The 27,417-nt window shown below is 41.3% G+C and overlaps 1 protein-coding gene across 1 annotated transcript; it reads left to right on the forward strand.

The window, feature by feature from the left end:
• The first annotated feature begins 24,249 nt into the window (after positions 1 to 24,249).
• On the forward strand, positions 24,250 to 27,073 carry LOC123131988 (endo-1,3;1,4-beta-D-glucanase). Its single transcript, XM_044551730.1, has 7 exons — positions 24,250 to 24,567; positions 24,664 to 24,685; positions 25,213 to 25,339; positions 25,694 to 25,784; positions 25,873 to 25,962; positions 26,059 to 26,159; positions 26,708 to 27,073. Exons 1-7 carry the CDS (start codon positions 24,417 to 24,419, stop codon positions 26,846 to 26,848), a joined length of 723 nt encoding a protein of 240 aa, XP_044407665.1. The 5' UTR covers positions 24,250 to 24,416; the 3' UTR covers positions 26,849 to 27,073.
• Positions 27,074 to 27,417: the final 344 nt, after the last annotated feature.

The raw sequence follows: 27,417 nt of genomic DNA on the forward strand, positions 1-27,417 counted from the left end.
ATCAGGGAGAAAGTTTCATCGTGTTTTATGACACAGATCCGCCGCCAAGCCCTAATCTCTCTCGGGAGGGCTGATCTGGAGTCCGTTCGGGTCTCGGGAGAGGGGGATTCATCGTCGTAGTCATCATCAACCATCCTCCATCACCAGTTTCATGATGCTCACCGACGTGCGTGAGTAATTCCATCGTAGGCTTGCTGGACGGTGATGGGTTGGATGATATTTACCATGTAATCAAGTTAGTTTTGTTAGGGTTTGATCCCTAGTATCCATTATGTTCTGAGATTGATGTTGCTATGACTTTGCTATGCTTAATGCTTGTCACTAGGGCCCGAGTGCCATGATTTCAGATCTTAACCTATTATGTTTTCATGAATATATGTGAGTTCTTGATCCTATCTTGCAAGTCTATAGTCACCTATTATGTGTTATGTTCCGACAACCCCGAAGTGAAAATAATTGGGATACTTCTCGGTGATGACCATAGTTTGAGGAGTTCATGTATTCACTATGTGCTAATGCTTTGTTCCGGTTCTCTATTAAAAGGAGGCCTTAATATCCCTTAGTTTCCACTAGGACCCCGCTGCCATGGGAGGGGAGGACAAAACATGTCATGCAAGTTCTTTTCCATAAGCACGTATGACTATATTTAGAATACATGCCTACATTACATTGATGAACTGGAGCTAGTTCCGTGTCACCCTATGTTATAACTATTACATGAGGAATCGCATCCGACATAATTATCCATCACTGATCCAATGCCTACGAGCTTTTCACATACTGTGTTTTGCTGATTTATTTTTCCATTGCTACTGTTAAAATTACTACAAAACTGCTATCTTTACTTTTGCCACTGTTACCATTACTATCATACTACTTTGTACTAAATACTTTGCTGCAGATACTAAGTTATCCATGTGTGGTTGAATTGACAACTCAACTGCTAATACTTAAGAATATTCTTTGGCTCCCCTTGTGTCGAATCAATAAAGTTGGGTTGAATACTCTACCCTCGAAAGCTGTTGCGATCCCCTACACTTGTGGGTCGTATCTATAATTTTTTATTGTTCCATGCTATTATATTATCTGTTTGGGATGTTTAATGGGCTTTATTATACACTTTTATATTATTTTTGGGACTAACCTATTAACCGGAGGCCCAGTCCAAATTGCTGTTTTTTTGCCTATTTCAGTGTTTCGTGGAAAAGGAATATCAAACGGAGTCCAAACGGAATGAAACCTTCGGGAGAGATATTTTTGGAACAAACATGATCCAAGGACTTGGAGTGGATGTCAAGAAAGCAGCGAGGAGGCCACGAGGCAGGGAGGCGCGCCTGCCCCTTGTGCGCGCCTGCCCCCCTGGGCGCGCCCTCACCCTCGTGTGCCCCTCGCAGCTCCACCGACCTACTTCTTCCTCCTATACATACCCATATACCCCGAAAACATCCAGGAGTACCATAGATCAGGAGTTCCGCCGCCGCAAGCCTCTGTAGCCGCCAAAAACCAATCAGGCCCCTATTCCGGCACCCTGCCGGAGGGGGGATCCCTCACCGGTGGCCATCTTCATCATCCCGGCGCTCTCCATGACAAGGAGGGAGTAGTTCACCCTTGGGGCTGTGGGTATGTACCAGTGGCTATGTGTTTGATCTCCCTCTCTCTCTCGTGTTCTTGATTTGGCACGATCTTGATGTACCACGAGCTTTGCTATTATAGTTGGATCTTATGATGTTTCTCCCCCTCTGCTCTCTTGTAATGGATTGAGTTTTCCCTTTGAAGTTATCTTATCGGATTGAGTCTTTAAGGATTTGAGAACACTTGATGTATGTCTTGCATGTGCTTATCTGTGGTGACAATGGGATATTCACATGATCTACTTGATGTATGTTTTGGTGATCAACTTGCGGGTTCAGTGACCTTGTGAACTTATGCATAGGGGTTGGCACACGTTTTTGTCTTGACTCTCTGGTAGAAACTTTGGGGCACTCTTTGAAGTACTTTGTGTTGGTTTGAATAGATGAATTTGAGATTGTGTGATGCATATCGTATAATCATACCCATGGATACTTGAGGTGGCATTGGAGTATCTAGGTGACATTCGGGTTTTGGTTGATTTGTGTCTTAAGGTGTTATTCTAGTATGAACTCTATGATAGATCGAATGGAAAGAATAGCTTCGTGTTATTTTATTATGGACTCTTTAATAGATCGATCAGAAAGGATAACTTTGAGGTGGTTTCGTATCCTACAATAATCTCTTCGTTTGTTCTCTGCTATTAGTGACTTTGGAGTGACTCTTTATTGCATGTTAAGGGATTGTTATATGATCCAATTATGTTATTATTGTTGAGAGAACTTGCACTAGTGAAAGTATGAACCCTAGGCCTTGTTTCCTAGCATTGCAATACCTTTTACGCTCACTTTTATCATTAGTTACCTTGCTGTTTTTATATTTTCAGATTACAAAAACCTATATCTACCATCCATATTGCACTTGTATCACCATCTCTTCACCGAACTAGTGCACCTATACAATTTACCATTGTATTGGGTGTGTTGGGGACACAAGAGACTCTTTGTTATTTGGTTGCAGGGTTGTTTGAGAGAGACCATCTTCATCCTACGCCTCCCACGGATTGATAAACCTTAGGTCATTCACTTGAGGGAAATTTGCTACTGTCCTACAAACCTCTGCACTTGGAGGCCCAACAACGTCTACAAGGAGAAGGTTGCATAGTAGACATGAAGCTCTTTTCTGGCCCCGTTGCCGGGTAGGTTAGTGCTTGAAGGTATATCTTTTGAGCTTGCAATTGAATCTTTTAGTTTCTTGTTTTATCACTAGTTTAGTTTATAAAATAAAACTAAAAAATGGAATTGAGGGTTCCTCATATGCTTCATCTTTTTAATGTATTCCGTGAAAATAAATATTCCAAAAATTGTGCTCAAGTACTAGAAGAAGAATTACATAGAATGCTCGGCATAAAATATGTGAATGATGAACATGATTGCAATTTTGTTAGTATGAATTCCTTGAATATTCATAGTACTAATGATGATTGCACTAGTCATGATGAAAATGTCTCTTATGACTAATGTTGAGTCCATGGATTATATGCACTCTCACCCTTCCACCATTGCTAGCCTCTCTGGTTCCGTGCAACTTTCGCCGGTATCATACACCCACCATATACCTTCCTCAAAACAGCCACCATACCTACCTATTATGATTTCCATAGCCATTCCGAGATATATTTCCATTCAACTTTCCACCGTTCCGTTTATTATGACATGCTCCATCTTTGTCATATTGCCTTGCATGATCATGTAGTTGACATCGTATTTGTGGCAAAGCCACTATTCATAATTTTTCATACATGTCACTCTTGAATCATTGCACATCTCGGTACACCGCCGGAGGCATTCACATAGAGTGATATTTTGTTCTAAGTATTGAGTTGTAATTCTTGAGTTGTAAGTAAATAAAAGTGTGATGATCTTCAATATTAGAGCATTGTCCCAGTGAGGAAAGGATGATGGAGACTATGATTCCCCCACAAGCAGGGATGAGACTCCGGACTAAAAAAAGAGGCCATAAAAAAGAGAAGGCCCCAAAAAATGAGAGAAAAAGAGAGAAGGGGCAATGCTACTATCCTTTTACCACACTTGTGCTTCAAAGTAGCACCATGATCTTCATGATAGAGAGTCTCCTATATTGTCACTTTCATATACTAGTGGGAATTTTTCATTATAGAACTTGGCTTGTATATTCCAGTGATGGGCTTCCTCAAAGTTCCCTAGGTCTTCGTGAGCAAGAAAGTTGGATGCACAGCCACTTAGTTTTTTGTTGAGCTTTCATACACTTATAGCTCTAGTGCATCCATTGCATGGCACTCCCTACTCACTAACATTGATATCTATTGATGGGCATCTCCATAGCCCGTTGATATGCCTAGTTGATGTGAGACTATCTTCTCCTTTTTGTCTTCTGCACAACCACCATTCTATTCCACATATAGTGCTATGTCCATGGATCATGCTCATGTATTGCCTGAAGATTGAAAAAGTTTGAGAACATCAAAAGTATGAAACAATTGCTTAGCTTGTCATCGGGGTTGTGCATGATTAAATACTATGTGTGATGAAGATAGAGCATAACTAGACTATATGATTTTGTAGGGATAGCTTTCTTTGGCCATGTTATTTTGAGAAGACATGATTGCTTTGTTAGTATGCTTGAAGTATTATTATTTTTTATGTCAATATTAAACTTTTGTCTTGAATCTTTCAGATCTGAACATTCATGCCACAATAAAGAAAATTACATTGATAAATATGTCAGGTAGCATTCCACATCAAAAATTTTGTTTTTATCATTTACCTACTCGAGGATGAGCAGGAATTAAGCTTGGGGATGCTTGATATGTATCCAATGTATCTATAATTTTTGATTGTTCCATGCTATTATATTATCTGTTTTGAATGTTTAGTGGGCTTTAATATGCTCTTTTATATTATTTTTGGGACTAACCTATTAACCGAGGGCCCAGTGCCGGTTTCTATTTTTTTGCCTATTTTAGAGTTTTGCACAAAAGGAATACCAAACGGAGTCCAAACGGAATGAAACCTTCGCGGTGATCTTTCTTGGACCGAAAGAAAACCAGAAGACTTGGAGTTGAAGTTAGAGACGCCACGAGGCATCCATGAGGCAGGAGGGCGCGCCCGGGGGGTTGGCGCGCCCCCACCCTCGTGAGCCCCTCGTAGCTCCACCGACATACTTCTTTTGCCTGTATATGCTCTTATACCATAAAAACATCAGGGGAGCCACAAAACCACTTTTTCACCGCCGCAACCTTCTGTACCCATGAGATCCCATCTTGGGGCCTTGGTGAAAATTTTGAAGCTCACATTAAGCAGACATATCGGCCTGAACTGCTCAATGTGTATAGCCTCCTCCTTCTTTGGCAACAACATTATTGTTCCAAAGTTTAGGTGGAAGAGCTGTAAATGTCCGTTGAATAAGTCCTAGAACATAGACATAAGATCATTCTTAATGATGTGCCAACACTTCTTTTAAAACTCAACTGGAAACCCATCAGGCCTGAGGGCTTTGTTCTATTTCATTTGCATAACAGTGCCAAACACCTCGTTCTCAGTAAACGAAGCAGCCAAAACCTCTTTCTCATCTACACTGAGTTGAGCTATGTCCTCAACTACACGCTCGTCCAGCGACACAGAGTTAACTTGAGGGGCCCCGAAAAGTTTTTTATAAAAGTTGGAGATGTACAATATTAGGTTCTTGTGCCCTATAATTATACCCTCATCCTGTTCAAGTTGTACGATTTTCCTCATTCTATGCTTTCCATTTGCTATCATGTGAAAGAACTGGGTATTATCATCACCTTGGACGACCTTTGTCACCTTCGCTCTAAGAGCCCATTTAATTTCCTCCAGTCTAAGGAGATGACACACCTTCTGTCCAACCTCGCTCTTAACTGTCTGATCCGACGCATCAGGAATGATAGATTCAATCTTCAAATCTAACTCGTTTACAAGTTGAATAAGTCTCTTCTTTTCAATTTTGTATAACCCGCTCTGGTTTTTCGCCCAGCCCGTCAAGGACTATCATAAATGTCAAATTTTACACTAGCATCTATCCACACTGGAAATCCCACGAGCCTCCTTAGCCCATTCTATAGCAATGAAATCAAAAAATCCATCCCTTTCGAACCATCCTAACTCGAAAGAGAAAACATTTTTCCCGCATGGGTCGCTTCCCCCGAGTCGATCAGAAGTGGTGTATGATCGGATACAGTCCTCTGAAGAGCCTGAACCGTTACGAGAGGGAACTTTTGCTCCCAGTCAACACTTGTGAGGACTGTTGGGGAATGCAGTAATTTCAAAAAAAATCTACGATCACACAAGATCTATCTCTAGGTGATGCATAGAAACGAGAGGGGAGAGTGTTGTCTACGTACCCTCGTAAACCAAAAGCGGAAGCGTTATGACAAGGCGGTTGATGTAGTCGTACGTCTTCACGACCCGACCGATCCTAGCACTGAAAGTACGGCACCTCCGCGATCTACACACGTTCAGCTCGGTGACGTCCCACGAACTCTAGATCCAGCTGAGGTCAAGGGAGAGTTTCGTCAGCAGGAGGGTGTGGTGACCGTGATGATGAAGTCACCGGCGCAGGGCTTCGCTTAAGCACTACGACAATATGACCGAGGTGGAAATCTGTGGAGGGGGGCACCGCAGATGACTAAAAGATCAACTTGATCAACTTGTGTCTATGGGGTGCCCCCTGGCCACGTATATAAAGGATGGAGGGAGGAGGAGGCCAGCACCCATAGGGCACGCCCAAAGTGTGGAATCCTACTAGGACTCCCTAGTCCTAGTAGGATTCCACCTTCCACATGGAACAGGAAAAGGGGAAGGGAGAAGGAGAAGGAAGGAAGGGGTCGGCCCCCTTCCCTAGTCCAATTCAGACCAGTTCATGGGGAAGGGGCGCGGCCACCCTTGAGGCCTTTCTCTCCTTTCCCGTATGGCCCATTAAGGCCCAATACGAATTCCCGTAACTCTCCCGTACTCCAAAAATACCCGAATCACTCGGAACCTTTCCGATGTCCGAATATAGCCTTCCAATATATCGATCTTTATGTCTCGACCATTTCGAGACTCCTCGTCATGTCCATGATCTCATATGGGACCCGAACTACCTTCGGTACATCAAATCACATAACTCATAATACAAATCGTCATCGAATGTTAAGCGTGCGGACCCTACGGGTTTGAGGACTATGTAGACATGACCGAGACTCATCTCCGGTCAATAACCAATAGCGGAACCTCGATGCTCATATTGGCTCCCACATATTGTACGAAGATCTTTATCGGTCAAACCGCATAACAACATACGTTGTTCCCTTTGTCATCGGTATGTTACTTACCTGAGATTCGATCGTCGGTATCTCAATACCTAGTTCAATCTCGTTATCGGCAAGTCTCTTTACTCATTCCGTAATGCATCATCCCGCAACTAACTCATTAGTCACATTGCTTGCAAGGCTTATAGTGATGTGCATTACCGAGAGGGCCCAGAGATACCTCTCCGACAATCAGACTGACAAATCCTAATCTCGATCTATGCCAACTCAACAAACACCATCGGAGACACCTGTAGAGCATCTTTATAATCACCCGGTTACGTTGTGATGTTTGATAGAACACAAAGTGTTCCTCCGGTATTCGGGAGTTGCATAATATCATAGTCATAGGAACATGTATAAGTCATGAAGAAAGCAATAGCAACATACTAAACGATCAAGTGCTAAGCTAACGGAATGGGTCAAGTCAATCACATCATTCTCTAATAATGTGATCCCGTTCATCAAATGACAACTCATGTCTATGGCTAGGAAACTTAACCATCTTTGATTAATGAGCTAGTCAAGTAGAGGCATACTAGTGACACTCTGTTTGTCTATGTATTCACACATGTACTAAGTTTCCGGTTAATACAATTCTAGCATGAATGATAAACATTTATCATGAAATAAGGTAATAAATAATAACTTTATTATTGCCTCTAGGGCATATTTCCTTCAGTCTCCCACTTGCACTAGAGTCAATAATCCAGTTCACATCGTCATGTAATTTAACACCAATAGTTCACATCTTTATGTGATTAGTTCACATCGCCATGTGACTAATACCCAAAGGGTTTACTAGAGTCAATAATCTAATTCACATCGCAATGTGATTAACACCCAAAGAGTACTAAGGTGTGATCATGTTTTGCTTATGAGAGGAGTTTAGTCAACGGGTCTGTCACATTCAGAGCCGTATGTATTTTGCAAATATTCTATGTCTACAATGCTCTGCATAGAGCTATTCTAGCTAGTTGCTCCCACTTTCAATATGTATCCAGATTGAGACTTAGAGTCATCTAGATCGGTGTAAAAGCTTGCATCGATGTAACTCTTCACGATGAACTCTTTATCACCCCCATCACCGAGAATCATTTCCTTAGTCCTCACTAAGGATAATTCTGACCGTTATCCAGTGATCTACTCTTATATCACTATTGTACCCCCTTGCTAAACTCATGGCAAGGTACACAATAGGTATGGTACACAACACATCATACTTTTTAGAACATATGACTATGGCATAGGGAATGACTTTCATTCTCTTTATATCTTCTGCCGTGGTCGGGCTTTGGGTCTTACTCAACTTTACACCTTGTAATATAGACAAGAACTCCTTCTTTGACTGATCCATTTTGAACTCTTTCAAAACAAAATCAAGGTATTTACTCATTGAAAAATCTTATCAAGCATCTTGATCTATCTCTATAGATCTTGATGCCCAATATGTAAGCAGCTTCACCGAGTTCTTTCATTGAAAAACTCTTATTCAAGTATCCCTTTATGCTATCCAGAAATTCTATATCATTTCCAATCAACAATATGTCATCCACATATAATATTAGAAATGCTACAGAGCTCCCACTCACTTTCTTGTAAATACAGGCTTCTCCAAAAGTCTGTATAAAACCATATGCTTTGATCAACTCATCAAATCATACATTCCAACTCCGAGATGCTTCCACCAGTCCATAGATGGATCGCTGGAGCTTGCACACCTTGTTAGTACCTTTAGGATCGACAAAACCTTCTGGTTGCATCATATACAACTCTTCTTTAAGAAATATCCATTTAAGGAATGCAGTTTTGACATCCGTTTGCCAGTTTTCATAAAATATGGCAACTGCTAACATGATTCGGACGGATTTAAGCATCGCTACAGTTGAGAAAATCTCATTGTAGTCAACACCTTGAACTTGTCGAAAACCTTTTTGCGACAAGTCGAGCTTTGTAGATAGTAACACTACTATCAGTGTCCATCTTCCTCTTGAAGATCCATTTATTCTTAATGGCTTGCCGATCATCGGGCAAGTCCACCAAATTCCACACTTTGTCCTCATACATGGATCCCATCTCAGATTTCATGGCCTCAAGCCATTTCGTGGAATCTGGGCTCATCATCGCTTCCTGATAGTTCGTAGGTTCATGATGGTCTAGTAACATGACTTCCAGAATAGGATTACCATACCACTCTGGTGCGGATCGTACTCTGGTTGACCTACGATGTTCGGTAGTAACTTGATCTGAAGTTTCATGATCATCATCATTAGCTTCCTCACTAATTGGTGTAGGAATCACTGGAACTAATTTCTGTGATGAGCTGCTTTCCAATTTGGGAGAAGGTACATATACCTCATCAAGCTCTACTTTCCTCCCACTCACTTCTTTGGAGAGAAACTCCTTCTCTAGAAAGGATCCATTCTTAGCAACAAATATCTTGCCCTCAGATCTTGTGATAGAAGGTGTACCCAACAGTTTCCTTTGGGTATTCTGTGAAGACGCATTTCTTCGATTTGGGTTCGAGCCTATCAGGTTGAAGATTTTTCACATAAGCATCGCATTCCCAAACTTTTAAGCATCGCAGCCCCAAACTTTAAGAAACGACAAATTTGGTTTCTTGCCAAACCACAGTTCATAAGGCGTCGTCTCAATGGATTTTGATGGTGCCCTATTTAAAGTGAATGCAGCTGTCTCTAATGCATAACCCCAAAACGATAGTGGTAAATCGGTAAGAGACGTCATAGATCGCACCATATCCAATAAAGTGCGGTTACGACGTTCGAACACACCATTATGCTGTGGTGTTCTAGGTGGCGTAAGCTGTGAAAATATTCCACATTGTTTTAATTGAAGGCCAAACTCGTAACTCAAATATTCTCCTCCATGATCAGATCATAGAAACTTTTATTTTCTTGTTACGATGATTCTCCACTTCACTCTAAAATTCTTTGAACTTTTCAAATGTTCCAGACGTGTGTTTCATTTAGATATACTCATATCTGCTCAAATCATCTGTGAAGGTCAGAAAATAACGATACCCGCCACGAGCATCAACACCCATTGGACTGCATACATCAGTATGTATTATTTCCAAAAGTCAGTAGCTCGTTCCATTGTTCCGGAGTACGGAGTTTTAGTCATCTTGCCCAAAAGGCACGGTTCGCAAGCATCAAATGATTCATAACCAAGTGATTCCAAAAGTCCATCTTTATGGAGTTTCTTCATGCGCTTTACACCGATATGACCCAAATGGCAGTGCCACAAATAAGTTGCACTATCATTATCAACTTTGCATCTTTTGGCATCAATATTATCAATACATGTATCACTACGATCGAGATCCAACAAACTATCTTCATTGGGTGTATGACCATCGAAGGTTTTATTCATGTAAATAGAACAACAGTTATTCTATGACTTTAAATGAATAACCATATTGCAATAAACATGATCAAATCATATTCATGCTCAATGCAAATGCCAAATAACATTTATTTAGGTTTAACACTAATCCCGAAAGTATAGGGGGTGTGCGATGATGATCATATCAATCTTGGAACCACTTCCAACATATATCGTCACTTCACCCTCAACTCGTCTCTATCTATTCTGCAACTCCTGTTTTGAGTTACTAATCTTAGCAACCGAACAAGTACCAAATATCCAGGGGTTACTACTAGCACTAGTAAGGTACACATCAATAACATGTATATCAAATATACCTTTGTTTAATTTGCCATCCTTCTTATCCACCAAATATTCAGGGCATTTCCGCTTCCAGTGACCATTTCCTTTGTAGTAGAATCACTCAGTTTCAGGCTTTGGTCCAGCTTTGGGCTTCTTCGCGGGAGTGATAACTTGCTTGACATTCTACTTGAAGTTCCCTTTCTTTCCCTTTGCCCTTTTCTTGAAACTAGTGGTCTTGTCAATCATCAACACTTGATGCTCTTTCTTAATTTCTACCTTCGTCGATTTCAGCATCACGAAGAGCTCGGGAATCGTTTTCGTCATCCCTTGCATACTATAGTTCATCATGAAGCTCCAGTAACTTGGTGATGGTGACTAGAGAACTCTGTCAATCACTATCTTATCTGGAAGATTAACTCCCACTTGATTCAAGCGATTGCAGTACCCAGACAATCTGAGCACATGCTCACTGCTTGAGCTATTCTCCTCCATCTTTTAGCAATAGAACTTGTTAGAGACTTTATATCTCTCAACTCGGGTATTTGCTTGAAATATTAACTTCAACTCTTGGAACATCTCATATGATCCACGACATTCAAAACGTCTTTGAAGTCCCGATTCTAAGCCGTAAAGCATGGTGCACTAAACTATCAAGTAGTCATCATACTGAGCTTAGCCAAACGTTCATAACGTCTGCATCTGCTCGTGCAATAGGTCTGTCACCTAGCGGTGCATCAAGGACATAATTCTTCTGTGCAGCAATGAGGATAAACCTCAGATCACGGACCCAGTCCGCATCATTGCTACTTTCATCTTTCAACTTATTTTTCTCTAGGAACATATCAAAAATACAGGGAAACTATAACGCGAGCTATTGATCTAGAACATAATTTGCAAAATATTAGCAGGACTAAGTTCATGATAAATTAAAGTTCAATTAATCATATTACTTAAGAACTCCCACTTAGATAGACATCCCTCTAGTCATCTAAATGATCACGTGATCCAAATCAACTAAACCATGTCCGATCATCACGTGAGATGGAGTAGTTTTCAATGGTGAACACCACCATGTTGATCATATCTACTATATGATTCACGCACGACCTTTTGGTCTCCAGTGTTCCGAGGCCATATCTGCATATGCTAGGCTCGTCAAGTTTAACCCGAGTATTCTGCGTGTGCAAAACTTGCTTGCACCCGTTGTATGTGAACGTAGAGACTATCACACCTGATCATCACGTGGTGTCTCAGCACAAAGAACTGTCGCAATGGTACTCAGGGAGAACACTTATACCTTGAAATTTTAGTAAGGGATCATCTTATAATGCTACCGCCGAACTAAGCAAAATAAGAAGCATAAAAGATAAACATCATATGTAATCAAAATATGTGACATGATATGGCCATCATACCATCATGATCTCCATCGTCACCGGCATGACACCATGATCTCTATCATCTTGATCTCTATCAACGTGTCATCACATGGTCGTCTCGCCAACTATTGCTTTTGCAACTATTGCTATCACATAGCGATAAAGTAAAGCAATTATATGACGCTTGCATCTTATGCAATAAAGAGACAACCATAAGACTCTTGCGAGTTGCTGATAACTTTAACAAAACATGATCATCTCATATAACAAATTATATCTCATCACGTCTTGACCATATCACATCACAACATGCCATGCAAAAACAAGTTAGACGTCCTCTACTTTGTTGTTGCAAGTTTTACGTGGCTGCTACGGGCTTAGCAAGAACTGTTCTTACCTACACATCAAAACCACAATGATTTTCGTCAAGTGTGCTGTTTTAACCTTCAACAAGGACCGGGCGTAGCCACACTTGATTCAACTAAAGTTGGAGAAACAGACACTCACTAGCCACCTGTGTGCGAAGCACATCGGTAGAACCAGTCTCGCGTAAGTGTACGCGTAATGTCGGTCTGAGCCGCTTCATCCAATAATACCGTCGAATCAAAGTATGATATACTGGTAAGCAGTATGACTATTATCACCCACAACTCTTTGTGTTCTACTCGTGCATATAACATCTACGCATAGACCTGGCTCTGATACCACTGTTGGGGAACGCAGTAATTTCAAAAAAAATCCTACGATCACGCAAAATCTATCTCTAGGAGATGCATAGCAACGAGAGGGGAGAGTGTTGTCTACGTACCCTCATAGACTGAAAGCGGAAGCGTTATGACTACGCGGTTGATGTAGTCGTACGTCTTCACAATCTGACCGATCCTAGCACCGAAAGTACGGCACCTCCGCAATCTACACACGTTCAGCTCGGTAACGTCCCACAAACTCTAGATCCAGCTGAGGTCGAGGGAGAGTTTCGTCGGCAGGGCGGCATGGTGAGAGTGATGATGAAGTTACCGGCGCAGGGCTTCGCCTAAGCACTACGATGATATGACCGAGGTGGAAATCTGTCGAGGGGGGCACCGCAGACGGCTAAAAGATCAACATGATTAACTTGTGTCTATGGGGTGTCCCTGGCCACGTATATAAAGGATGGAGGGAGGAGGAGGCCGGCCCACATAGGGCGCGCCCAAAGTGTGGAATCCTACTAGGACTAGGGAGTCCTAGTAGGATTCCACCTCCCACATGGAATAGGAAAAGGGGAAGGGAGAAGGAGAAGGAAGGAAGGGGCCGGCCCCGTTCCCTAGTCCAATTCGGACCAGTTCATGGGGAAGGGGCGCGACCAGCCTTGAGGCCTTTCTCTCCTTTCCCATATGGCCCATTAAGGCCCAATACGAATTCTCATAACTCTTCGATACTTCAAAAAATACCCGAATCACCCAGAACCTTTCTGATGTCCGAATATAGCCTTCCAATATATCAATCTTTACGTCTCGACCATTTCGAGACTCCTCGTCATGTCCATGATCTCATCAGGGACCCGAACTACCTTCGGTACATCAAATCACATAACTCATAATACAAATCGTCATCGAACGTTAAGCGTGCGGACCCTACGGGTTCGAGGACTATGTAGACATGACCGAGACTCATCTCCGGTCAATAACCAATAGCGGAACCTGGATGCTCATATTGGCTCACACATATTCTATGAAGATCTTTATCGGTCAAACCGCATAACAACATAAGTTGTTCCCTTTGTCATTAGTATGTTACTTGCCTGAGATTCGGTCGTCGGTATCTCAATACCTAGTTTAATCTCGTTACCGGCAAGTCTCTTTACTCATTCCGTAATGCATCATCCCGCAACTAACTCATTAATCACATTGCTTGCAAGGCTTATAGTGATGTGCATTACCGAGAGGGCCCAGAGATACCTCTCCGACAATCAGACTGACAAATCCTAATCTTGATCTATGCCATCTTTATAATCACCCAGTTACGTTGTGACATGTGATAGCACACAAAGTGTTCCTCCGGTATTCGGGAGTTGCATAATCTCATAGTCATAGGAACATGTATAAGTCATGAAGAAAGCAATAGCAACATACTAAGCGATCAAGTGCTAAGCTAACGGAATGGGTCAAGTCAATCACATCATTCTCTAATGATGTGATCCCGTTCATCAAATGACAACTCATGTCTATGGCTAGGAAACTTAACCATCTTTGATTAACAAGCTAGTCAAGTAGAGGCATACTAGTGACGCTCTGTTTGTCTATGTATTCACACATGTACTAAGTTTCCGGTTAATACAATTCTAGCATGAATAATAAACATTTATCATGAAATAAGGAAATAAATAATAACTTTATTATTGCCTCTATGGCATATTTCCTTCAAGGACCCGATCCAACTTCTCATAAGTAGGAACCGGTAAAGAGTTCGCCCATGTGAACTGTCTACCAATAAGGCCAATCTCTCTCAAATCGAGACTCTCGATAATCATGTTGAACATGAATGGCCATCTTCCATTGAAGTTGTCATTATTTTTCTCATCTCATCTTCTAATAATGTTGAAGTCTCCCCCCACTAGAATTGGCAACCTTTCATCCCCGCATATTCTTACAAGGTTCGTAAGGAAGTCTGGTTTAAGTTCCGGTTGAGTTGCACCTTATACAACCACCACACCCCATCTAAAGCCATCCACTTTTGACCTTACGTGAAATTTGATGGCAAAATGTCCATAAACTACATTAAGGACATCTAACGTATCGTGTTTGGCCCCAAGAAGTATCCCACCAAATCGACCCCTTGGGGGGCAAACAATGCTAATCAAACTCATCCCCACATGCGATGGTATTGAGGAACTGAGGTGTGAAGTTATCTCTACCAATCTCGAATAAAGCAACAAAGTCTAATTTATGCTCTACTGATGCCTCCTCCAGGAATCTCCGTTTAGCCAAGTCCTCTAGACCTTTGCTATTCCAAAAGACCCCCTTCAATTTTCATCATAATTATTTTTCTTTTGTTTTACTCTCGCACTCCTACACTCTGCCGATGTAGGATAAACCTTTCTCTTCTAGGAGCATTTTGGTTTATCTCGCCACCTCAGCGCCCTCTTGAGTAGTGGAAGAATGAGTGATATCATTAGGTTGCAAAGGAGCCATATACCCCTCTGACACCAAATCTCCCTCCTCGTTCTCCATTCTCGATAAAGTAACTAGAACCTCACATAGACTCTTCAGTGTTGTGACTCCAAGGTTATTAATTTATGCATCATTCATAGGTTTAACTATCGCGATATGTCAAATTAAGTCTAGGGCTATATCAGTTTCTAAGTCTAACAAGTCATTCAAAGATTTTGCAATTTCTTTTCCATTTCTACCAAGAGATGTCCCTATGTTGCTGGCATTACTAATAATTTCATGCCCAGTAAAGTGAAGAATAGAACAACTTGTATTGTCAGACATACTTGTAGTAGCTTCGACATCTCGAAGCTTGGAGGCCCTCATAGCACGCCCCAACTGAAGGTCATCTTCACTCTTGAGTATGCTACATCTTTCACTAGTTGTTAGATGTGAGTGATGAGATCGATCCATGGAATTTTCACCTCACTCATATACTTTGGAAGATGAAGAAATTCTCTTGAAGTTACTTATGGGCTGGTTATTTAGTAATCAAATCATGGATTTGTTAGATCATTTAGTGATAAATAAAACGAGAATAAAGAAAGAGTCCTCACCTCAATAGTGATAATAATGACCTGCCAAGTGAAGTAAAGTAAAATCAAAGTAGAGCCTGGTTGATGTCAAACAATTCACCGCCTACGTGCCCTTTACGCCCAGTCATTTCGAAGAACACTTGCCCCCCTCTTACCACGACTGTTGGCACTGAGTTAGCTCAGTTAAAAAGTGATGTCTTGAGCATTCAGAGAAGCACTTTGATAAACAGATTTGATCTTTACTAACTCAATTAAGGTATTAGTGTTTGTTCTATTAGACAAAAAAGATCACATTCTTTAGCTTTGCTCGGTATGATACATTTGCCATAGGACCTTTATGTTTTCAAGACATGCATTGCAAGCCATCCTTGCGTCGTGATTGCACCATTGTATGGTTCTTTGATTTTTTTTCTTTTGTACGATATAAAATGTAAAAAAGGTAATAGCTACACTAGTATATAGTATGTGAATAACTATGACTATTGGCCGTTGGATGAAACACATCTAATGGCTGAGAGGTGACAAATGCGAGTAGTATTGGCCGTTAGATATTCTCTTCACTACATCAGATTTTCCACATGTAATATTAGAAGATTCTACTTGAGCTTAGACACAATCATAATATGCACAAAGCTCAAAACAAACACGCTGCTCCTTTGTTCTAGGTTCTTCCATACTTCAATTTTCCAACGTTTTTAATAAGATAATTGTTGTTCATTTTTTATATCATTTACATTGCATAATATGAACAAAATGCAACAATTTCTCATTTATCTAGACTCTTCTCCCAATTTTTTTCTTACAAAATAATTGACACGTAATTCTACTATATGATTTTTTGTTTGTTTTGTTTCAAATCTGGGGCAACATTACCGTAAAGTTCACTTTGTCTTTGCAGATTGAGTATTTAGCTATTCTTATATATTTGAGAGTATTTGTACATTTGAGACACTAATTACCCGACCAAGTAGACATTCGTATAGAATAATGCTTTTGGAAGCTTTGAACCCTCGTTTTCTTATGTGTGTCCATCAAGAAATGTGTGAGGTGACGCCCGGGGTCCAAAAATATGTGGACGACGACGAGGAATGAAACAAATGGACAAGAGAAGTTTGAACATGATCGTCAATGATGCCCTCCGATCTTTACATACTTTTTTTTACGAATTATTGATGCAACAATGCTGATCCTATCTAACAAAAACAAGGAAAATGCAAAACTAGGGTACAATTGTGTTAAAAGTCTTCAAAATCTGACATTTCGATAGAAGTTCCACTAAACGAGGTAATATGTGTCACAAATGTACAACTACAGGGTAAAAAGTGAAATTCACTCTATATTTAACATTTGTTTTGTGTAGTATATACCACACAATCATCAAATATTCTATAGTCATAATTTGATTTTAATGGAATGAGCGTGCAGACTTAAACCTATATCGTGTACTTCATTGCACGTGACTCCAAATTTATATGTTTGCCTATTATGACGTGGTAAATCGATATTCGGTCGCACTTACTCTTGTGTGCAAGGCACATGTAACTTACTAATAATTACTAGTAGCTTCTTTTTGGGGGGGTTCTCGAGTTGTTGATAGTTTCCTTTTAGACTTGTTGGGTGTTGTTTATGACTTCTAGATTTGTTACAAGCCTCCTATCAATGAGAGTATTATCGAAGCAATGGTTGAGATAGAGAACATTGACTGATAACTAATTTGCATCAATGCATGATTGTGTAACCCCTACGGTCGAAAATAAGCGGTCTTTGTACAATTTGTTCAGTTTCTCTTAGTGCATAGTACTTACTTTACAAGCACATGTCTTTATTGAACGGACTTTACGAGCGCAATCTTGTGGGAAAATAAAGATTGGAACTACAGTCAATCTACACAAAACTTACACATTTCAAGCCTCCTTTTTTGTTAGATTGCAATATGGGTTCGTATTTGTCAAGTGTTTTCCGTTATTCCTAAATCAGCAATTTGCACATTGTCAAGTTTGAGAGTTATGGCTATGTAGATGGTTGGGCTTATCGTCTTTCTCATGCATGCCGAGGGCGTGGGGGGGGGGGGTAAGTCTAGGATTTAGGAAAATGTTGACTATGTAGGTATATGAGTGTTTGAGTACCCACATTTTCTGAATTTAAAGTTGCATACCGTCACCAACTCATTCCACTACCCAAATTCCTTAGATAATTTATCATTGCTCATCATTTACAACCGAAAGAAAAAGTATTTTTTATAGTAGACTTAATAAAAGAGGGACCTTTACGAATTCGCTAATTATATGAAGTGCTTTTAAGAGAAAAAAGACTTGCACAATTTGGGAAGACTCACACCAGGGCGCGATAAGATGCATTATTTCTAAGACCCGGTGTAGCACAATAATCACAAATTAGCATAAGAGGAAGCTCAAGAAACAATCCAAAGGGATGTCTATCTTTCCATCTTCTGAATTTCTCATATCATGTCTCTCACAGAGAAGTTCATATCGGGATGGTTTTGATGGAGGTAAACTTCATATTGGACATCAGTAGATGATTGTGTATTACAAAAAATACGGTTGCTTATGCCCGTTTTTGCTCGTTAGTGATGTTGCAAGTTAAGAAAACAACTGCAAATGTTTTTTCAAAATGTGATCATCTAAATAAACTACACAACAAACTTTAATTGATAGATCAAAACGAGAGTTCACTAAGTGCACGAGGGGTGCTCATGATAGCAACTGAGTCCACAAGTGCCTCTTATGGTTACATTGAACTGCATCAAAGCATACATTACATATTGTTGAGCCACATGGGGCATCAGACGACAATGTAATGATAATCATATTATTTAAATGTGAGAAGAGAGATGGAATAGGATCACGATTTACAAAGATGTCATACCACATACCTGATGTTAAGATAGGGGTAGAGCTTAGTCGTTGCTAGGTCGTATCAAACTAATCCACATATCTAATGCATATAAGTTTTTATACTTAGTTGGAATGACCTCTACAATGTAGTTCTTGAACCCCCAGATATCCAAGGACTTGGAAGCCCCGAGATTTATGACATCACCGATGTGTAAGATAGAATTTTCTTTAAGGTCCTCATCCAATGTGTTTGATGAGGAAAGCATCCTTGATTCAGGTGGGCTAGTGTGTATGTGTTTGTGTCCTTATGCCATGATAATATAAAGTATACAAATAACCATGACTGCAAATTACGTACCAAATGATTTAATGTTTATTTTCTTGGGACTATCCTTGCATATACATGAGCTATGGTTATGTGTTTTTGGTTGACAATACATCATTGTATGATTCTCATTTTGTTTTTGTTTTGCACGAACTTCCTGTACATCACAAAATGTGAGAATGTTAATAATTACTTAATTCATTTTAGGAGCTCTCAGGGGTGTAGAGTGTAGTTTATGACTTCTATATCTATTACAGAGTCATCATATCAATGATAATATAGTAAAAAAAAGTGTGAGTGGATTGACAAACAATTGCTACGCACCCCTCCCCTGTCGTTTAAAAATGCGGTCTATGTACATTTTGTTTGTTTGTTTGTTTGTTTGTTTTGAGAGCATAATACTTCTGGACAATCACGATAGTGCATGCAAAGAAAGATGGAACTACATCTAATCTACATCTTTTTTAGAATTTCTCTACTACCATCCTAGTAGGCCTATTCATTCTTTTTGTATGTTTCTTGAATAATAGATGCAAGGAAGCATTCTCAGAGTGTGGTCGTTTCAATGAACTACACATTAAACTTGAATTGGTATCATTAATACATTTACCATGGAACTACCTCATTGAGGACGAAGCGGTATGCTCACAGTAGTACGTGGATTTCCATGTACTCCTTACGACAAGAGTATCAAATTGCATGAATGCTGCATCACATGGTTGTTGCATCACATGGTATGAGACGTTCGTATAAGTGCACCCCTATTTAAGCGTGAAGACGAATTGAGTAGGATCATAATTTACACAAGAAGCCAACATCTGTACTAGAGCTCAAACAAGGGGTAGAGCTTAGTCACTGCTATGTTTTACATGAGAATACATCACATACATAACATACATTAGGTGCTGAAATTAGAAAGCACAAAGCCTCCCTGACACTAGAGTTTGACGCCCTAGATATTAAATCAGAAATAGTTAGGCTATCCGATGAAGAGCTGGATAGAATGAAAGACATACAACAAATGCTGAATGAGATCTGGCTTAAGGAAGAGACTAGAGCTAGGCAAAGATCTAGAGATAGGGATATCTTAGAAGGTGACAAGAACACTGAATATATTTTTGTCGTAGCTAATCAGAGGAGAAGGAAAACCCTGATCCAAACCCTTGAGGGTCAGGATGGTCCCACCTCCGACCTCACCAAAATGCTAGATATTGCTTCTTCGTTCTATAAGGAGCTTTTTAAGAAAGAGGAGAGCTCTGGCTTCAAGCTGAGTGAAGATTTCTTCTCTGCTGATGAGAAGTTACTCAACTGCCATAATGTAGATCTAGAAGCACCTTTTACTGAAAGGGAGGTCAAAGAGGCCATATTTGGCTCTTATGCTGAAGGGGCCCCGGGCCCTGATGGCCTCCCTTTCCTCTTTTACCAAACCTTCTGGGAAGTGATCAAGGGAGATCTCATGGCTTTATTTGAGGAGTTCCATGCTGGCACTCTGGACATATATAGACTAAATTTTGCCATCCTCTCACTTATCCCTAAGGAAAAAAATGCCTCCACCATGAGGAAGTTTAGGCCCATTAGTTTGTTGAACTGCTCTTTTAAGATCTTTACTAAGGTCCTTACCAACAGATTAGCCAAGATCATGAATTGGCTGACTGCTGGAACCAAACAACATTCATCAAAGGTAGATATATACTAGAGAGTGTGGTTACTGCCCATGAGGTTCTCCACTCTATCCATCAATCTAATCAATCCGGCTTTGTCTTAAAACTTGATTATGAAAAAACTTTTGATAAAGTTAGCCTTGAATTCCTCATAGACATTCTGACTAAGAGAGGATTTGGCCCTGTCTGGTCTAAATGGATTAGAATGGTCACTCATGGAGGTTCTGTAGGAGTCAAAATTAATGGTGTTGAGGGGGGTTTCTTCCCCACTGGAAAAGGTTTTAGACAGGGGGACCCCCTCTCCCCCCTTCTTTTAAACTTAGTGGTAGATGTGCTCACTAGAATGCTTTCCAAAGCTAGTCAGCAAGACATGATTAGTGGGCTCTGTACAAACATCTGTCCAGGAGGGGTCATCTGTCTACAATATGCGGATGACACCATCCTTTTTGTGGACAACGATCAAGACAAAGCCAAGAAGCTTAAAACAGTCCTGGCTTGTTTTGAAAAAGTCTCTGGGATGAAAATCAATTATTCTAAAAGTGAACTCATTCCCATGGGCGTGTCTCCAGAAGCCCTAGTAGAATTTCTTGAGATTTTTGGCTGTACTGAAGGCAAATTCCCCATTAAGTATCTAGGCATACCCCTCCATTTTGATAAGCTCAGGAGAGAGGACGTTCAACCTTTGATAGATAAAATTCTTAAGAGTATTGCAGGATGGAGAGGGAAGCTACTCTCCTACTCTGCCAGGCTGGTGCTGATTAAAGCTTGTCTTAGTAGTATTCCTGTTTACCTTTTTTCCTTCTTTAAATTCCCTAAATGGGCCCTAGACCTGATCAATACACAACTTGCTCACTGTCTTTGGAATGATTTTGAGGGAAACAGGAAGCTGCATCTAGCCAACTGGAATTTAGTGTGTATGAAAAAGGATTTCGGTGGCCTAGGTTTACCAAATATTAGAGATGTCAACCTATGTCTACTAGCCAACTGGATTAAAAGGCACAACTGTGATGAGGGTAAGATTTGGAGAACTATAGTAGACCAGAAATACCTAAAGGACTCCCCTAACATATTTGCTTGTAGCGCTCAGAGAACCTCCAAGTTTTGGCAAGGTGTAATGTGGGCAGCAAAAGCTGCTAAGCATGGGTATAGGTGGGTCCCTGGTAATGGGAGAAAAAATAGATTTGGGAGGATACCTGGTTCGGTACCTCCCCCCTATCCATCCAATTCTGGCCTCTATATAGAATTTGTCACCAACAATGTGTGACACTCTCTGAGGTCTGGGATGGAGTTAATATTAAACTCTCCTTTAGAAGGGTGTTCACACCTCAGATGATGGAATCTTGGTTCTGTTTGGAACAAATTCTACAAAGCACAAAGCTTAATGGGGAAGATGATGCCCTTATTTGGCAGCATGACTCCAAAGGGGTCTTCTCTACCACTTCCCTGTACAGCATTATTAATTTTAGAGGGGTGGAACCTATTTACATTCCCGCAGTGTGGTCCATTGTCACCCCCCTAGGGTGCAAGTCTTCCTTTGGTTGTTGGCTAATAACAAAATTATGACTAAAGACAACCTCAGAAAAAGGGGGATTGACAAACCGCCAAGTTGTTTGTTTTGTTCTGAAGAGAAAAGTGTCCATCACCTTTTCTTTGAATGTGTAGTTGCTAAGGCAACATGGATCCATGTTAAGAACTTTTTCAAACTCCCTCTTGGGACAGATTACCTTTCTATTGCCAAATACTGGCCGGCTAGCAAAAATCATTCTGCTTTGAACTCCATTTGCGCTTGTGTGCTATGGTGTCTATGGAAAACTAGGAATGCACATGTTTTTAACAACGCTATCTGGTCTGACACAAAGCAGGTCTGGTGGCTGATCCTTACAACCCTAAAGAAATGGAGAATCATCTTCAAGCATCAAGAGGAGAGGGTGGACGCTTTCTCGAAAATGCTCCCAGAACAAATCAAGAAGCCATACTGCTTGCCAGTGGGGTGAACATCTCCCCAGAATCAGCACTGGGTCGCGGCCTGTGGTCGAAGCTGTCTCTGTTTGGGAAGATGGAAACTCCATCGCCTCCGTGCAGCCCCCCACCACGGACCTCGATGATCAAGAACTCTGTGATCAGTCCGGTGTCTCCCTTGGATACATGCTCTCCAACGCAGACACCGCTGAAGAAAACAAAGAGAAGTCAGTGCACACCGGTCTCCTGTGTGGATGGCTGTTCTGTGGTTTCAGCCTAGTGCCTTCTTATGAGCTTGTCCCTAAAGCATTTAGAGTGTTAACAAACCTGGCATGTAATAATTAAAAAGACTCCGACACTCGTTGTAGACTAGCCCTGTGCAAGGTCTTTTTAGTTTCTTTAGCTCCTTAGTTGTAGTCTGGGTGCCTTCGCGGCTGGTAGCTTGTCTTTACTTTTTCTGTTTTTTCTTTTCCTGAACGTTGTATCAACTCTGGTTTCATGCGTTGCAATGGAACCGGGGAAGCCTTGTGGCTCCCTAATGCTCTAATACATAACATACACAACTTCCAAACTTAGTTGGATTTTCTCTTGCAATACAATTTTAAAACACAGACGTCGCAGGACTTGGAAAGATCGTAATTTAAGATCACACAACTCTTTCCCACAGTACATCAGATTAGCACTAACTATCTCCATCTCGGGACATCCCAAGTTTCAAACTTTATTTTTATCATTTGTTCCTTGATATTGGTAGTTCCGGCCAGTTAAAAATCCCTGTTTTTGATGGTCAAACAAGATTTGATTGGAACATTGTATCAGCAATGATCTCACTGCCTCACCGAGTGTAATGTGTTCCTTGACTGGATGCTCAACCCAAAGAAATCTTCCACGTCTCACTTATGCATTTGTGACTTAAATATCGAATCCCTATCTTTTAGTTCGGTTTGAAATTATGTGTTGCTCCTCCAAGCCAGCGAAGCCCCGCAACACAATGCCTAGATGAACCTGCTGCAGCAACATGGGTCAACTAGTAGCGGCAACAGGTTCTAGATCACGACATGCACAATGGGTTGGAATTTTCAGCCAACTTGCACTTATCATGCAATGTATGTTGCCTTGAGTAAGGTTGTCGTGTTCGAATTGAAGATATTATATATTGCTTTTATGGGTTTTTGCTAGGTTATTTTTATGACTTTTTCTGAGCCATAATCCGAACTCTGAAGAGAAGGCATAGGGATTTCTGCTAAAGTGTTGAGGTACTGCACATGTGAAAGGAGATAGGCAGGAAGAAGGACAAAGAAATAGAAAGAAGGACAAAGAGGTGCTGTTAGCGGTTTCTCTCCGTCTAGACATCCCACCCAAACATGGATGAGATGGCGCACCAAATACATAATTTGAGGTGAAGGCAGGGACATGATGTTCTCCCAACATTCATTGATGCTAATCAATGTAGCAATAACAATAGTTGATTGCTTCAGTCATCGATTGCAAATCTGTTTTAGTAAAGCCGATTAACCTTTTGTTTTCTGATGAAACTAGATAATTGTTCGTGCGTTTGCAGAATGATATAGTAATATTTTTTGGTGCTTTAGCTTGTGATTTAGCCCCCTTCGGTAGAAGGATGCAGAGCATCAAAATCAAATTGGGTCAGCAGTGAGGTCACCCTGGTTCGCGGCCTCTCGCCAGTAAAGGGTAAAGCGAAGGCCCAAAAGTCTGGGAGCTTCGACCAGACGCGAACAGATTCGAAACGAGCCGCCAGTCACGCGTCCGCTGTCCTTCTCCCCCCATTTATTTCGTGCCGCTGCGGTGCTGTCGCCTGGCCCCGTTCCCAATCCCAATCCAATCTCATCGCCAAGCAATTACTCCAGCACTCCAGCCCTCCCCACCAGCGTGACCTCGGCAGTATGGCGAGCCCGCAGTGCTGCGCGAACCCACCGGCGCTCAATCCCGCCGCCGGCGAGGGCAAGGTCGTGGACAGCTTCGGCGGGATCAAGGCGTACGTCGCCGGCGCCAAAGAGTCGAAGGCCGCCGTCGTCCTCATCTCCGACGTCTACGGTAATTGATCTCGACCAGAACTCCTCTCTATTCGTATTCAAGTTCGGCTGCCGGGGATAGTGACGATTAACGGCGCTACCCGTCTTCCCTTCGCAGGGTTTGAAGCGCCGAATCTGAGGTAGTATACTTGTTTGTGCTTTCTGACATCACAAGTTTTGTTTTATACCCATGTCTCTTGGTTTAGCATCGGCATGTCCGTAGAATCAGTAGATTCTGTTTTGTCCCCGTTTGGCGGCATTCATCAATAGTGATAAAATCATCAGGCCATTTAGCAAAGGTGTTGCTTTTCGCCTGCCGTTTTTGCCGAGTCGTGCATATTGTCTAGAAGTTGGGCAATTTCGTCCTCAGAGGCCATCTGATAATAATACTTCTGTGCTGTGTGTGGAAGTCGATCTGCACGGGAAGGACGAAGGATACTCGAATTGCAGTCGTGCATAGAAGTTCCTCATTATTCTCACACACTTTGGGCAAATATGTAACTGGAAGGTTCACATAATTTATGGCTGAGATTTTTGCCCAGCTGTTAATTTTTGAATAGTTTCCTGTGGACTTGTATTTTATGACGCCCTGTGCCCTCTACTTTAGTTTATCACAATCCACAATGAAAGAGTTCTGATGTAGCTTCTTTCCTCTCTCCTCTTGAAGGAAGATAGCCGATAAAGTTGCTTCGTCTGGATATTTTGTTGTGGTGCCAGATTTCTTACATGGGGATCCATTTGTACCTGAAGACGCTGACAGACCAATAGCAGTGTGGATAAAGGAGCATACCCCGGTTTGTTGTCTCCTGATTCCCTGAAACCTTGTTCTTGTATTTCTCCTGTAAATGTTCAGGCCACGTTGCTTTAGTTTATGTTTAAGCTATATGTTTCGAAAGCTTTCCAGTTTCCATCGCATGACATTGCTGGCCTTTTGTACTTAGATTCGGACAGTGTTAACTAAATAACTGTGAGAATATGTGTAGGATACTGACTGATTGTTGTCCTGTTCTTCCACCAACGTTGATAAGCTCTCCTGGGTCAGAAGAATAGAATGGAGACGCTCTACTGAGCTGATAGGGGTTTGAGTTACTTCTCGCTGAATGTGATGTCACATCTAATATAAACGAATAAATTGTGCTTTTATACAGGGAAAAGCATTTGAAGAGGCAAAACCTGTTATTGCTGCTCTAAAGGAACAAGGAGCGTCTAGCGTTGGGGCTGCAGGTTATTGCTGGGGTGGTAAGCACTGTTTTGTTTTGTTACATCTTAACCCAAACTCTTAAGGTTTAAGCTGCTAAGCATTGTGCTTCTTCTCCCCACATATCAGCAAAGGTAGTTGCAGAGTTAGCGAAAGCTAATGAGATCCAGGCAGCCGTTATGTCGCACCCTTCATTTGTTACTGTCAATGATATAGAAGGTAAAATCTCTCCTTGAGGATTACAGATACACACTTGTACATTGTTCCATTTGAAAGGTTTCAGATTCTTACACTACGACATGTGCTATACCTCAGAGGTGAAATGCCCCATCGCTATACTTGGAGCTGAAACTGACGTAATGTCCCCACCAGAATTGGTCAAGAAGTTCGAGCAGGTTCTATCCTCTAACTCAGGGGTAAGTTCTCATTTCCAGCAACCCGATCTTCAAACCAAACCATGATGTACTCAAGCTATAGAATATGTGATATAACAAAGGCTAAACTAATTGTCAAACTTGGAACTGCCCTGGTGGGGAACTGTATCTGACCAGAATGCTGTCTGTTTGTTTCGGCATTACGTGTTTCTACCTCCTTCCCAAATTATGTACTACTAATTTGCCTTTTGATGTTCAAGTAGGTATCAGACATTTTGCAATTAAAAGCCATCCAGCCTTCACGGCTTTTACTTTACGAGCCCCTGGGCAAACCTTAGCATTTTATAGTCACAAGCTAGTGTTATTATCCATCTGAGGATCTTGTTTTCTTGAAAGTGAGAAGGTATTATTATATTTCTATCTAATATTCACTAAAGGTATCATGATGAAAAAGAGGAAAAAAGACGTAATATTCTCTGAAAATCAAGTCAGAAAGTACAGTAGAATGTGCATAAATTGGAGACACATTATTGTTTGAGAACTGGAGCTCAAAATCTTCCATCCTGATATGATTTCTTATGGACCTACAGATTGCTCACTTTGTCAAGATATTCCCTGGGGTTTCTCATGGATGGACCGTGAGATACAAAAGCGAAGACGCAGCTGCTGTGAAGAGCGCCGAGGAAGCCCTGGCGGACATGATTGACTGGTTCAACAAGAACCTCAAGTGAACCTAATGAATTGGCGGCCATCCTTTTGTAATAAGCCAGTGTCACTCTTCAGGAGTCACCACGCGAGCATCCACGGTTTATGTTATGGTCTTAGCTATAGCCTATAGGGCATGCGTCTTTGTCTGCTGCAGGTCTGCTGGTATGTGTGTGCTTGCTCATTTTGGGGTCTGCTTGTGCTGAACACTGAAACTATTGCACTCAGATAAAATGTGGTATTTGCAGTTTTGTGAGTTGGCACTTTCCTGGTTATTTTTGTTTTAAAATGCTCACCGGGGGGAAAAGGCTCCTCACCTGAATATATTTCAAAAAGGTGAATGTTTACAGAACTCATGAAAAACGTGAGAGGAAATCACGCCACAGCCCGGCGTGTTCTTTTAGTGATTCCGTCCTGAGACGATGGGACCAAAAAATAAGATCCTCTAGAATAGCTTTAACTGTGCCTCTAGTGTCAGCCACTAAACTCTGGAAAACTTTTTTGTTCCTTGTGTCCCAGATTTCCCAGAGAATGAGAAGGATCATAAAGGGGCGGACTGAAGAAGGCAGAGCAGCTGGCAAGGTGGTGGTGAAGA

The sequence above is a fragment of the Triticum aestivum genome, chromosome 1B, assembly GCF_018294505.1.
Source record: "Triticum aestivum cultivar Chinese Spring chromosome 1B, IWGSC CS RefSeq v2.1, whole genome shotgun sequence".
Lineage (NCBI taxonomy): Eukaryota > Viridiplantae > Streptophyta > Magnoliopsida > Poales > Poaceae > Triticum > Triticum aestivum.